Raw genomic sequence first — 14,660 nt, forward strand, 5'->3', positions numbered from 1 at the left:
ACATCGTACCTATTGTAATTCCACAGTGCCCTGTTTTTCATCACTGCTGCATTCCTGTTACCTTTAGTCGTTACGTATATTCCGCGTTCCCTTAAACACTCTGTCTCATTGCTTATCCATACGCCCAGATATTTGTATTTATCTGTTATCCCTAGCGTGATCTCCTATCTTCTAAGCTCACTACTTTCATTATCATTAAAAACCATGACTGATGATTTTTTCTTACTGAATCAGAAATTTAGCCTGTCTCCCTCATTACCGTAGATGGCCGTGAATCTCTGCAAATCTTCCTTGTTGTCGGCCATTAGCAATATATCATCTGCGGACATCAATGCTGGTAGTGCCTGTTCAATGAGTTTTCCTTGTTTGAGGAAAAATAGGTTGAAGCCAAGTCCACTTCCCTTTTACTTGGCTTCTAGTCCTAGTAGGTACATAAAAAAATAACAAGGGTGACAGAATACACCCCTGCCTAAGCCCCCGTTTTACCTCTGCGGGCTTGGATACCTGTTTTTCCCACTTTATAACTGCCTTGTTACGTTTATAGATATCCTTTAAAAGATTAGTGATTCTAGTGTGTCCAGTATTCTCCACAAGTCCTCTTGAACCACGCTATCGTACTCTCCCTTGATATCCAGAAATGGTAGTTACAGAGCATGTGTTCTCTTTCTGCTACTTCGATGCACTGCGTCAGTGAAAGCAGATTGGCTTCCAACCTCCTGTGTTTTCGAAACCCAATGGGTAGTTCCCCAAGCACCCCCTAATCCTTTATCCATGCCTGCAGTCTTTCCTTTATAATCTGCATCGCCAGCCTGTAGACCACTAATGTCACTGTTATAGGGCGGTAGTTCTTTATGTCAGCTTTGTCCCCCTTTCCTTTATAGATCATGCTCATCCTGCTGTTTCCATCTATTGGGGACATCATCATCGAATTATATTTTGCTCACTGCCTCTCTCAAAGTCTGCTTAGACTTTGGACCCAATGTCTTTATCAGCATAAATGGAATGCCACCTGGGCCTGTTGATATACTACTAGAAACCGTGTTCACAGCCCTTTCCCACTCTCGTTGTGAAAATGAAGCGATTGCGCCACTTGATTAAATTTTGTCTATTATGGGGCATTAGGCACTTCTTTGTTGAAATTTTTTCGTCACCCTTGTTTTTATATTGTCACAATGCAGAAACAGCAGCAGTCGAATCCAGGAAACTCACTTTAATTGTATTAGAATACTGGCAAACTGATCGGGAGAGAACCTCGTCTTCTTCACTCGCTGCGCGTGTTCTTCGTTGTCCTCTTCGCGCTGCATATTCAATGTGGCATTTGCCCCCCTCCAGAGAGCAGCGTCCCGATGCTCTTCTACAAAAGACGGTGTAGTAGATGTATGGTGTAAGTCAGTCCGAAAAGTAGGGCTTCATTCGCACAACATGCACGATTTCTGGTTTTTGCTGGCGAGTTGTCGAGGGGTTGTCAGGAACGACCACGTAATTAACGTCACTCAGGCGTTGTAAAACTGTGTAGGGGCCAAAATACTTCTTCAGCAATTTTTCAGACAGTCCCCGGCGGCGGATAGGACTCCATACCCAAACTTTGTCGCCGGTCCGATAGACGACATGTCGGTGTCGCAGATTATAACGTTGGGCGTCATAATTTTGCTGCTGGGTGATTCGGACACGCGCAAGCTGCCTCGCTTCTTCTGCTCGTTGGGTAAAAGATGCAGCGTCCAAATCGATGTCATTGCAGTCGTGCAGTAACATGGCGTCAAGCATCGTCGTCACTTCACGGCCATGAAGGAGACTGAACGGCGTTCTTCGTGTAGTTTCTTGCTGCGCTGTATTATAGGCGAACGTGATGTACGGTAGAATGTCGTCCCAGTTCTTGTGATCCACGTCAACGTACATACTCAACATGTCGGCAATAGTCTTGTTGAGGCGTTCTGTTAAGCCGTTGGTTTGTGGATGATAGGAAGTGGTTTTCCGATGGGCGGTTCCACTGAGCTCAAGCACTGTCTTCAGGAGCGTGGCCGTGAAAGCGGCACCTCGATCCGTTATTATGATTGTTGGAGCACCGTGCCTCAGGACGATATTTTCTACGAAGAATCGTGCGGTTTCAACGGCGGTGCCACTTGACAAAGCCTTCGTTTCGGCATAGCGCGTAAGATAATCAGTGGCGACTATTACCCACTTGTTGCCAGCATGGGAAGTCGGATATGGTCCAAGGAGATCCATTCCAATTTGGGCAAAAGGTGCCGTGGGCACTTGAATTGGTTGTAATAGCCCAGCTGGTTTTAACGGTGGCGATTTTCGTCGTTGGCAATCGAGGCACGTGCGCACGTAATGCTTCACAATAGCTGGAAGTCTTGGCCAGTAGTATTTCTGTTGGATTCTGGCCAATGTGCGTGTGTATCCGAGATGACCAGACGTTGGCTCATCGTGGCAAGCACAAAGTATCTCCTCACGAAGTGACGTCGGAACGACAAGTAGGTGGGTACTTCCTCTGGGAGAAAAGTTCTTCTTATAGAGAACACCACTACGTAAGCAGAATGACGGCAGGCTCCTTGCAAATCTTCTAGGGACGGTTGTTGTCCGGCCATTCAAAAATTCAATAAGAGGAAGCAACTCACTGTCTTCTTTCTGCTTGCACAAAATCGTAGTGGTGTCAACGACTCCTACAAACGCCATACTGTCATCTTCTGTGTCCTCTTCGCGCTTTATCGGTGACCTTGATACGCAATCGGCGTCGGCGTGCTGCCGTCCGGACTTATACACGACCGTCATATCAAACTCTTGGAGGCGTAAGCTCCACCGTGCGAGCCGACCAGACGGGTCTTTCAAGTTGGTCAGCCAGCAGAGGGAATGATGGTCGCTGACTACGTGGAAGGAACGGCCGTAGAGGTACGGACGAAACTTCATAACCGCCCATACGACAGCAAGACACTCTTTTTCCGTTGTGGAGTAGTTGGACTCGGCGCGGGAAAGCGTCCTACTAGCATATGCGATCACACGCTCGGCTGAGTCTTGCCACTGGACGAGTACAGCGCCTAAACCCACGTTGCTGGCATCTGTATGGACCATCGTAGGAGCATCCTCATCAAAGTGAGCAAGCACAGGCGGAGTCTGCAGGCGTTGTCGGAGATCGTCAAATGCCACCTGTTGATCGTCGCCCCATGTGAACGAAACGTCTTCTCTTGTGAGTCGTGTTAACGGCGAGGCTATGTTGGAGAAATTGGCAATAAACCTTCGGTAGTATGCGCATAGGCCAAGGAAACGCCTGACTGCTTTCTTCTCTTTTGGTACCGGAAATTTTCTGACGGCCGCAATCTTATCGGGATCAGGTCGAACACTTTCATGGCTCACCACATGGCCTAAAAATTTAAGCTCCTTGAAACCAAAATGACACTTCTCGGGTTTCAGTGTCAGGCCGGCAGACCTTATTGCCCTAAATACCGATAGCAGCCTGCTCAGGTGTTCCTCAAATGTTTTTGAAAAAACAATGACGTCGTCCAGATAGACCAGACATGTCTGCCACTTAAGGCCTGACAGAACGGTATCCATCAGTCTCTGAAATGTTGCGGGGGCTGAGCACAATCCGAATGGCAAGACTTTAAATTCATAAAGCCCGTCAGGCGTTACAAAAGCCGTTTTTTCTCTATCTCGCTCGTCGACCTCTATTTGCCAATACCCACTTTTGAGGTCCATTGACGAAAAGTAGCGTGCATACCTCAGCCTGTCGAGTGAATCATCGATGCGCGGTAATGGGTACACGTCTTTCTTTGTCACACGGTTCAGCTTGCGGTAGTCGACACAAAATCGCAAGCTTCCGTCTTTCTTTTTAACCAGCACTACCGGCGATGCCCAAGGACTTCTTGGCGGCTGGATGACGTCATCATCGAGCATTTTCTTCACTTGTTCCCGGATTGCTTCACGCTCTTTCGGTGCTACGCGGTATGGGTTCTGTCGTATTGGCCTTGCCGTCTCCTCCGTTATTATCCGATGCTTCGTCAGTGGCGTTTGATTGACCCTCGAGGTCGATGAAAAACAGTCTCTGAACTGGTGAAGAAGATCTACTAGACGCTGTCTCTGCGCTGGTGACAAATCCGAGCTTACGTCAATAGGTGGTGAGGCTGACGTGGCTTGCGGCTCGTCCTGTTGTACTACACAGCACTCGCGGATTTCGGTGATCTCGTCGAAGTAGGCGACTGTAGTGCCTTGTGTAATGTGTCGTCGCTCGTTGGTAAAATTCGTCAACAGAACCTCTGCTTCACCGCACACAACGTTGACGATACTTCTGGCAATTGCAACACCGTGAGAGAGTAGGAGCGTCAATACTTGTTCAGCGATTCCTTCTCCAGTATTCTGCTCGCTGCACGTGACTGGAACAAGGCGGCACGATAACGGAGGTATGGTCACATCGTCAATGACTCGTAGGGATTTTCGGTGTAGCGCCGCGCTTTGATCCGCTGAAAAGGTCAGTACACCGTCCGGAATATTGATGATGGCACCATATTCACTCAAGAAATCCATCCCCAAGATTGCCTGCTTGCAACACTCAGAAAGGATAACAAAAGTTGCGACGAAGGATGCATCCCCTATCTTCATTCTTGCGGTGAACTTTCCGGTAGGTGTGAGTAGCTGCCCTCCAGCTCCTCTAATCTGCGGTCCTGTCCATTCCATTCTAACCTTCCTGAGCGTGTCTGCCAGACTCTCACTCATTATCGAGAAGTCCGCGCCAGTGTCGACCAATGCCATGACGTCATGTCCGTCAATCGTAATTGCAACTTCGGCAGTAACAACCCCATCTTTCGTCGATTCATTGAAAATGTGTCTCTCTTCGCTCGGCAGTAATGGGGGATTTTCAGCACTTCGACGATTCGCAACCTTCCCCCCTAAGGTCGCTGCTTTTAGTTTCCCCGGCGTGGACTAGGAGATCTCCCTCTTTGCATGTCAGTGGTGCTCCGTCTAGAGGATGGAGAAAAACGCCCAGGAGAGGGTGAGCGTGACCGAAACCCAGGAGGAACATCCCGCGGGGTCATGACACTCGTGTCGACGTCAGATGTTCCATTGAAATGGCGCCGAGGAACCGTAGAAGGAAATCCTTGGTACCCTGCGGCGCGATACGGGCAATACCGAACGATGTGGCCTGCTTCCCCACAGTGAAAGCACAGGGGCCTATGATCAGGGGTACGCCAGATGTCAGTTTTGCGAAGTGGTGGCCTCCTCGGCATCGAAGTTTCTCTGTAGTACCAAGGCGCTGTCGGCGGATGTTGCTGGTGGTACTGATGTGGTGTCGGCACGTTCGCTGGCTGTCGGCGGACTACGTCTGCATAGCTTGCCCTGGGACTGCTCGTGTTCGGCTCAGGAAGCGAGAGCGCTTGCCTGATCTCCTGGCGTACAACTTCCGTCACTGAGGCGATCGCGCAGTCATTCGGTTTGACGACGAGTTTCTTGACCTCTTCTTGTACGATTTCTCGTATTAGTTGGCGCAAAGAACCTTCGTCGGGTGTTGTTGCTGTGGTAGAGGCTGCCACGCTGATCGGTGCACTGTGGGTTGGGCGGTCATACTGGCGATAACGTAGATGCAGTGCGCGTTCGATAGATGTCGCCTCCTTGGAGAATTCATCCACACTTGTAGGCGGGTTTCGTACGAGACCAGCGAACAGCTGCTCCTTAATGCCCCGCATGAGGTGGCTAACCTTTTTGGTTTCGGGCATATTAGGATCTGCTCGACGAAATAGCCGCGCCATGTCCTCAACAAACATCGTAACGGATTCATTTGGTTTCTGAATCCGTGATTCGAGGAGACGCTGTGCGATTTCTCGTCTTTCAGTGCTCGCGAACGTGTCGAGAAACTTCTGCCGGAACTCGTCCCAAGACGACCACACGCGATTCGTGAACCACGTTCGGGCTCCGTCTTGAAGCGGAAAATAAACGTAGCCCAATTTCTGTGTGGTGTTCCAACCGTTAACATTCGCTGTGTGCTCGAATTCCTCGAGCCAGTCATGTGCATCCTCATATGCGTTTCCGTGGAAATCAACCGGAAGTCGAGGGTTCAAAACAGTCACCTGTGTCGTGCTGGGGCTGGACATGTTGGGGCCAGTGCTTCCAGGCGCCGTCATGCTTTCTGGCACAGTCACGCTTTCCGGCAATGGACCAAACTCCGGGCTGAGGCCTAACAAGCGCCGGCTGCTGCGGTGAACGGGGGTGTCGATGCGCGGAAGTCTTTCTTGACCAGATGCGGGGCTGTTGTCAGGCGTCCCGAACATGTACCCAGCGCCTCCACCAGTGTCACAATGCAGAAACAGCAGCAGTCGAATCCAGGAAACTCACTTTAATTGTATTAGAATACTGGCAAACTGATCGGGAGAGAACCTCGTCTTCTTCACTCGCTGCGCGTGTTCTTCGTTGTCCTCTTCGCGCTGCATATTCAATGTGGCAATATAATAAATAGCTTCGTCCCCTTCCAGCCTACCACCTTCAGCTGTAGTTATGAACCTCTGCTCTAGGCTCGTCTCATTTTTTTGGGAGTTCAGATGGTTCCAAAATTCTGCAGCTGCCTTTCTATCTTTTTATGCACTTCTGCCAGCCACTGAGCCCCCTTTCTCCCAATATTTTCATCTATCAGAAGGGTTGCTTCCCTTCTACAGCTTAGAAAGGTTTCCTGTTTTCTTTCAGCATCATCTGTTGGTTCGACCCACTGGTTAGCATGTCTGTGTTCTCTACAGGCTTCCTGACGTTATGCTAAGGCTCTTTTAACTTCCTCATCCCACCAACTCTTGGGCTTGTGTCTTCTTTTCCGGGGTGACTTGTCACGTGCCTTAGCGAGCTATAGCCCAAACAGTCTAATTAGATTTGTGTATGTCCACAAATTTTTATTATTCTCAGTGATTACTTTCTCAATTTGTTTAGTATCAATTTCTATTTGCCTTTCTGAATGAAAATTTTCCTGTAGTTGCTCATCTTGTCTCCTTCCCACTTTCGCTGCTCTTCCAAAACTTAACTTGATACGTTTGTCATCACTACCCAGACTTCTGGAGCCACCTTCATCTATGTGCATTCCCCTGAGCTTATCATAAATCTTATGTGACATCAGTGCGTAATCTATGGTTGACTGCAGCCTTCCTATCTCCCATGTTATTTGCCCTTCGCGCTTCTCGGTACTGTTGCAAATGATCAAATCATCCTTTCAAACATATCCATGATCTTTTTGCCTGTTGAGTCAGTATACCCATCTATGTATTCTATATGTGCATTCATATCTTCTAGTATAATAATCTCGCACTCTCCTCCTAACTCCTGAATGTCATTTGATATACACTCTACCATTGCCTGGTTTTCCTCTCTGGCCTTTGCTCCCGTCCACACGTACACGAAACCAAGGAGTATCATTTGCCCTGCCACTTTCCATTTTTGCCATGAATGTTTCTTGCGCTCCTGCTTGACCCTTTGCCAGTCTGTACTTTAGGAATGAGTGCCCCAATAGCACGCCTCTTTCTGCTGCCTTTTGTTCTATTACAGGATTCCCATGCGTAGCCAAGATTGTTAGGAGGTTGTTTCATGTCCCTAAGATGTGTTTCTACTGAACCGTATACCATCGGCCTCTCCTCCCTTAGCTGTTCTTCTATCTCTTCCCACTTCAGCCTGTTCCTGTCACCCTGCATGGTAATATACCCTATTTCTGAATTGGCTCAGCCCTTGCGGCTACGTCTGTTTCTGCCCCTGACTCTACCTATCTTAAATATTGGTGTCACTTTGGATTTGTATCTGTCCATACCACCTTTCAAAGAGGCTCTCTGGTTGTTTTCCTCGTTACTAGCTATCCTGCACCCTGAAGGGCCTGCGTACCCCCCCAAAAAAGCTACTGTGCGTCCGGCAAGTCGCCAACCTACCTCATGACCTAGCCGCCCATAGAAATGAATTCTGTCTCGAAAACCACCCCACCTATGCACATGTCTGTTTACTTCCACCACCTCAAAGCCTTTCTCTCGACTCATCCGCCATATACCTTGGTTTGCGTTGACGACCGCTCTTCGCAGGTGGCCGTCACGCACCGGTACCCCCGCTATCGTTCATATCACTACCTGCTCCTGAGGAGAAGTGGCGTGCAAATCATCGACCCCTTTCGCCAGTGTGGTTGCTAGTCCGGCAATATCTTCATTTAGGACATCGTTTAAGCCGCCTGAATTTGGAACGAGGTTTCGTCTATCAGCTGTAGTTTTGACTTTTGCGCTTGCTTGCCTCATGGCTGCTTCCAGCTTGCGTCCTGGGGACGTACCTACTGCAAACCTCTTGTCACCTTTACCCTCTCTTTGATTGCTTCCGCGCATCAATTTAAATTCGAGTCCCCGTCGATTATCACTTGCTGTGACTTTTCAGCTGGAGCGTCCTGCACCTGGGGGTTACTTGCACCTGTCACGCCGGCTGCTTTGTCCCCTCCCAGCCTGACCACTACTTTGCTGAAGCTGGGTCTTGCGACAATTGAACCGGCTGAACGTGTTTTTTTCAACGTTTCTTGCTCCTTCTTCTCTGCCTTTCTGGTTACCGGTGCTCTACTGTTCTCTCCGCCGGTCGCTTCTTTGTTGACCTTAGCTAGTGCCTCCTCGGCTGGCTTCAGCCTCTCTCCCCTAGCCCTCAATTTCTCTCGCTCTGTCGCCTTAGCAGTCTCCAGCTTGGTGATTCTCATCAGCAGTTCACTCTGGGCAAGCATCATTTTCTCCATTTTTCACTCAACCCTCACATTGCCTACACTTGGTGTCAGCCTCCTCTCTATTCGCTTCTGCACTTGGGGTCCATTTTCAAAGCCGCCCAGCATTCCGAACACTTTAGAGCCTTTTAAATCATGTCTTTCTGACATCAATTGTCTTATGACTTGTTTCACTTGATAAATATGAAACACGATCCCTGCCCCACGAAAAAGAGAAAGTCAAAGCTCTACTACAAAAGTTTGCGTGTTCAATGTATGTGTACTTCCCCCACGGGGTCGCAAGAGAAAAAAAACACAAAGAAACAAACATACACACACACACACGCACAAACTAGTAAATACCTGGTGACTGACTCTCGAAAAAATCATACAATGTAATAAGTGCTACAAAGATTTTACCTGCTGCCTTAATAATTATAAAGGCAAGCTCAAAACATGCAAAACCACTTATCTGCGGAACGAGCCCGGTTTGCCGATCCCTAGCTAAGCCCCTGCTTTTTATTTGTGGTAATTAGAAGCTTAAATAGCTGCCACGAGGGCAACACATAGTGATCTGTCATTTTTTACATTCGTGCCTTTTATTTGGTTCCTTGAAGTGCAGCGAGAAAAAACCAATGTTTGAACTGTGCAGCGCTTGTGGTGCAACTAACGGCAAAAGAAGCGATCATAACTAAGAGATACTCGTGTCGCTATCTGTACTCAACTTGAAGATGTGAGAGTTGCGTCGACTACATCTCCAAGGCAGCTCTTACAAAAATAAAATGGTTCGTGCTTTCTAAGAGAAGCTAAAACAGCTCCACACGAAAATTCCAGCACAGAGAACTGGTAGTGAACCAAAGGAGTGAGGCTTCATCCCAAAGCTAAAATAAAAGGGATCAAGAATCAAAAGCCCATTTCGGAGAGTCGAGGGCAGGATTGCAGCTTCTCTCATTCATACATCTTTTTTTCGAAGAGTATACCATTTTGTAGATGTGAAGCTTGGGACACCAACTTTTATAATCCATGCAAAGAAAGTGGTCGAAATATATTCATGCCTAAGGTTCCGTCACATCAGGAAGAAAATAAACAAGCAAATGAATGCCGAGAAAGTTAGCTCAGCTCTGACGAGTATGCTTCTTTTTAAAAACTAGCGTTACCGATCGCCTTCATCGGAGTGAATTCTTGCAAGGAAAACGCCTAAAGAAACAGAATAAGGTCGAGTCGACTCTATTCTTGTTCACCCTTTTACTTCTTATTTTGAACAATTTATCACTTATTGCACTCCATAACCGTTAAAAACTACGGTGGAAAGTAGCGGCGGGCGTGCTTTGTCTACCGTATCTTGCCTATGGCAAGATGGTCGCCACTGCTTTACTGCAATCCAATGATATGTATAGGCGGCCTCGACTCCAGCGAGATTTATTTGAACCTCCTCGGTGGCACATAAGTGTCTGCTGGTTAAAAAGCAGATCACTGTGCCCATATGCAGCATCATTGTATGAAAATATGTACATCGATAAACAACATTAACCACATCTCTAACAATGCGAGGCGTGTGCATTTCCTAAGAGCATATAAATCTCAGGGCATACTTTCGAAAATAAAAAAATCTAAACGTACCATTTTTGTGATTTTTACGATGCTATTTCTTTCTTTTCCTTCAATTGTTTCAAAAATATCAGTGTAACCACTTGAACATTGAAGCCAGCTTCAATACCTGGATAGGATAGGTCTCATAGTTCTGTGTGTGACACCACAGCAGAGACAACTCATCCCTCTCTTAACACCATCCTCGCCAGTACCGTTTGCTTAAGAAAAATGAAACGTGGAAAGTAAACTAGGTGCCTGGTTTATGTTTGAACAGCTGATGCTGCCTGTGTGACTTTGAATTAATGATACTTGACTGCGTCCGCGTTTTCTGTCAAGACAACGTTTCGAGCTTCGCGTGGGTGGTGCGCCCGGTATTCACTTACTATGTCATGCTGATTTAGGGTTCTGGAAAACAATAATTTCACGCCGAGTATATCAGTACGCTGTGCTCAGAAATGCTTTCACCGTAATCTCGAGTATCCTAACATGAAAAAAAACGGGAAAAAGACGCAATTGTTAGCTTTTATATACCTCACAGCTTGCACAGGCATTGCACTTACTCAGATAGCCGTAGAACTAGCGTCGTGAACTGGTACACTGCCGCTCAATTCCACAAAGTAACATTCTAAATAAAAAAATTATTGCAGACGATATACAAGAGGTACCATCACGTGTGCCACTTTTTGATGCCGTATCTTACCTCCCTGTTACCAGGGCAAAAACCACATCGTCACGAACTCAGTGGCGCTAAGAAACATGAGTCTAGCTCTCACTTATCTGATTTGAAGTGCATCGAAGCCGCAAAAGACATATTCCTTGAAAGTTGTAGCGCGCAGAATTAGGACAACCCTATCGTAATCAATCTGTGTCTCTAAATAGTTGAGTGTCCAGTGAAAAAGAAGCAAATATACAAATGTTATTTTCGGCGTTATACAACAAAGTTCAATTGCCAAGAGAGAGCGGCGATTCGTTCACTTGATTGTAATTTTATTACAAGAAGAAAATGCCTTGAGAATCGATGTGTTCGCTTGAAGCTCTGAAAAAATTCACTGTTACACCGTTAGGTTGAAAGAATGTCGATAGTAGCAAATCTAGTGTTGATTTTTCTCTTCTCTTTTGATCTCCTCTATTCACTAAAGACTTTTGGCATAAGCTACAAAAATCACAGCATCTCCACGAAGTGAATGAGCAATGGTGGGGCGCCGTCTTCGTCAGTACGCCCATGCTTTCGTTCGCCAATTCGTTGTTGCTTCTGTCCATTCATGCGTCCATGCGTGTTTCCGTCCATCCGTGTGACCAGTGGTACATCCGTCCGTCCTTGCGTTCCTCAACGTGTCCATCCGTACGTCCGTTTTGCCATCTGTCCGTCCATCCGCACGTCTGTTCGCACGGCCGTCCCTCTGTCTACATGTCTGTCCATCCATCCATAAGCCCGTGCGTCCGCCCCTCTGCCTGTCCGTGCGTTCGTCAGTCCATCCGTCTATCTGCATGTCCGTCCTTCTATCTAGTGATCACTCCAAGTACAGCCATCTCACATATTTTCTTGACGTATTCGATGGATGGATGGATTGATATGGCGGTACTCTTTAGATTGGTCGGCGGCTAACGCCACCTAGCCGTAATACTTATTGAACCAAAAACAAGATTAATCTTTTTTTCTTGAAATAGCGAAGTCAAGGACTGCTGCTTTGCAGTGAAGAAAGAGAAGGAGGAATAACTGTTTATTTTTCAAAACAGTGCACTGGTGTAGGTTCCGCTTCCACCACAGGTGGGAGGTCTCCTCATTCCAGAAACCCTCTGGCCTTCGTGGCCTCCTCGATCCTAGGGACAAGACGTCGTTGTTGAACCAGGTCCTCCAAAGCAACCTTGGCCTCCCACGTTTCGAGAAGGTGTTCATTTTCTTCACCAGCGTCACAGGTGTTCGGCAAAAGCGTTAGATCTTTGTTTGGATTGCATGCACACTCGTGTATAAGGTGGGCCAACATGTCAGGTACGGCACGAATTGGGCAAACATATACATGTAATGTTGGGTTCAATCGGTGCATTAGTATGCCGTGTGTTTATGTATTGCTCTGCAGCGTTCTCAGTATGGTGCTGTCTTCTTTGTTGAGCTTCGAGGATTTTATTCATCATATACAAGTGCCGTCATCCAGCGTACCTTCAAAGGACCGCTCTACACAATCGGAGGAAGGACATACAGAATCCAATACACAATCGTGGTTACATACACAATCGGAGGAAGTACAGATCCACTCCCTGAGGAGCTTCACCCCTAAAAATCAGACAAAAGTAGAAGAGAGGAAATGACGCCTATATTGACGCACGTATGTGCCAGTGGTGAGGACAACGAAGGAGTGCGAGTGTCTTTGGCCGAGGGCAAAAGACGAAGAAGTCGTTGCAGTCTGTTTCCTGCGATCGATAAATCGTATTTGTTTGAGGCGCTTTGTGTGCTCGTCAATCTCGCGTCGTCACACTGGTGGAGGTGCGGGGTACGTCTTCATGCTTGGCACCCCATCGCGGACCCGACATTCAAGCCCGGAATCACTACCACCCGTCGCCGCACCAGTCCACCGTTCCAGCCGCCGTCTGCGGGGCCTAGCTACCGAGCTCAATCCCTTTCCAGAAACTGCCAGCAATCGCTTGCCTCCTTCAACCACCATGGCCACTGCAGCTACATCGCACATGACACTTCAGAATCCCATGATTCCTGACTGCTTTCATGGTGAGATCTATGAAGATGCACAAGACTAGCTGGACCAGTTCGAACGCTGCGCGAAGTACAACCAGTGGGCCACCCCAGAAGACAAGCTCGCGAATGTGTATTTCTACCTGAAAGACAACGCCCAGACGTGGTACATCAACAGGGAAAGAAGCATGGCTACGTGGGATGACTTCCGCAACCAGCTGATTGACACCTTTAGTAGTCTTGACAGAAAGGAGAATGCGCAACGTCTCTCGGAAGCTCCAATTCAAAAACCAAACGAGAGCGTCACTATGTTCGCCGAGGACATGACCCGTCTTTTTGGCAGGGCGGATCCCGAGATGCCGGAAGACAGGAAGCTGCGGTATCTAATGCGAGGCGTGAAGGAGCGACTGTTTGCTGGGCTTGTGAGAAATCCGCCAACAACAGTAGCTGAGTTCACGAAAGAAGCCACAGCTATTGAACGGGCCCTACAGCAACGGTACCGCCAGCAGAACCCGGTCAACGTTCGAGCGAGTAGCCCTGTAACGACTGCGGCGAGCCTCTGCGACAACGACAGGCCTCTGCGGGAAGTCATCCGGGAGATTTTGAGGGAGGAGCTTCGGCAGCTTGGTTTAATTCCAGCAACTGAACCGACGCCGGCATTGTCTTTTGTCGCTGATGTTCTCCGGGATGAAGTCCGCCATGCTCTCTCTTCATCCGGCTATAATGGTGTGCGACGACATTTTACTTATGTGATGCAGTCCGACGCCCCGTCATCGCTCCTTCAGCACAGCAGACCCCAATGACTGGACCACCACCAACCCCGCAAACACAGCCACTGTCAGCAACGACCACTTTCGCAACCTCACTGATTCCTCCGACAAGACGAATGCCGTATAACCAACATGCCCCACAACGTAGCCCCACAACGTGGCCCAATAGTGAGTCTCCACTTACCTACCAGCGTCGGAAAACGGATTTGTGACGTACCGCTGACCGTCGACCGGTATGCTTTCATTGTGGCGAAGCTGGGCACGTCTACAGAGTTTGCCGTTATCGCGACGCTCAGTACTTGAGATTTCCTCGCTACCCTGAATACACTGCGTACGACGATCAACGCATGTACAACTACGCCTATGTGAACACACCGCCGCAGAATCCAGTAATGCCCAGATCACGTTCTCCATATCCTGCGCGGCCCAGTTCACCTAATCGTCGCAGTTTTGCCGACGTCGCCAGGGGCAGGTCCCCTAGCCCGCGATGGGGAAACTAGACACAGCGACCTCGGGGGGTGGGGTTGCCAATATTCGAAATTCCGAACAGCCCCCATTGCAGACAATTGACAGCTCGAAGCCAACGATACCGAAGAAGACGACAGCAACGACTAATTCGACGAATGAGACAACTGCCGACGTAACCGACGTTATCAGCGCTGACCTCGTCGTTCACATTGACGACCACCAAGTGACGGCACTTGTGGACACTGGCTCCCACTTTTCTATAATAAGCCTACAGCTAGCCGAAAGACTAAGGAAGGTGAAAATGCCATGGCAGGGACCCAATATAAGAACTGCAGGAGGTCAGTTGATGACACTGGTTGGAAAGTGGACGGCCCGACTCTTCATTGCTGGTTCCACCTTTGTCAACACCCTCGTCATTCTCCCCGAGTGCTGTAAACAGCTCATATTGGGAATGGATTTCTTGCGCGAATAC

The 14,660-nt window shown here is 48.2% G+C and overlaps 1 protein-coding gene across 5 annotated transcripts in view; it reads right to left on the reverse strand.

The window, feature by feature from the left end:
• Positions 1–10,420, reverse strand: part of LOC119165656 (uncharacterized) — a 29,652-nt gene extending 19,232 nt beyond the window's left edge. For 3 of the 5 annotated variants that reach the window (XM_075872300.1, XM_075872301.1, XM_075872299.1), the window contains exon 1: positions 10,295–10,401. In XM_075872300.1, the coding sequence (XP_075728415.1) occupies positions 10,295–10,297 (3 nt within the window). In that variant the 5' untranslated portion in view covers positions 10,298–10,401. Of the gene's footprint in view, positions 1–10,294 lie in introns of all 5 variants that reach the window. The other 2 variants (XM_075872303.1, XM_075872302.1) reach the window with 1 other exon arrangement.
• Positions 10,421–14,660: the final 4,240 nt, after the last annotated feature.

Source organism: Rhipicephalus microplus, chromosome 8 (genome assembly GCF_043290135.1).
Source record: "Rhipicephalus microplus isolate Deutch F79 chromosome 8, USDA_Rmic, whole genome shotgun sequence".
In the NCBI taxonomy this organism is placed as follows: domain Eukaryota; kingdom Metazoa; phylum Arthropoda; class Arachnida; order Ixodida; family Ixodidae; genus Rhipicephalus; species Rhipicephalus microplus.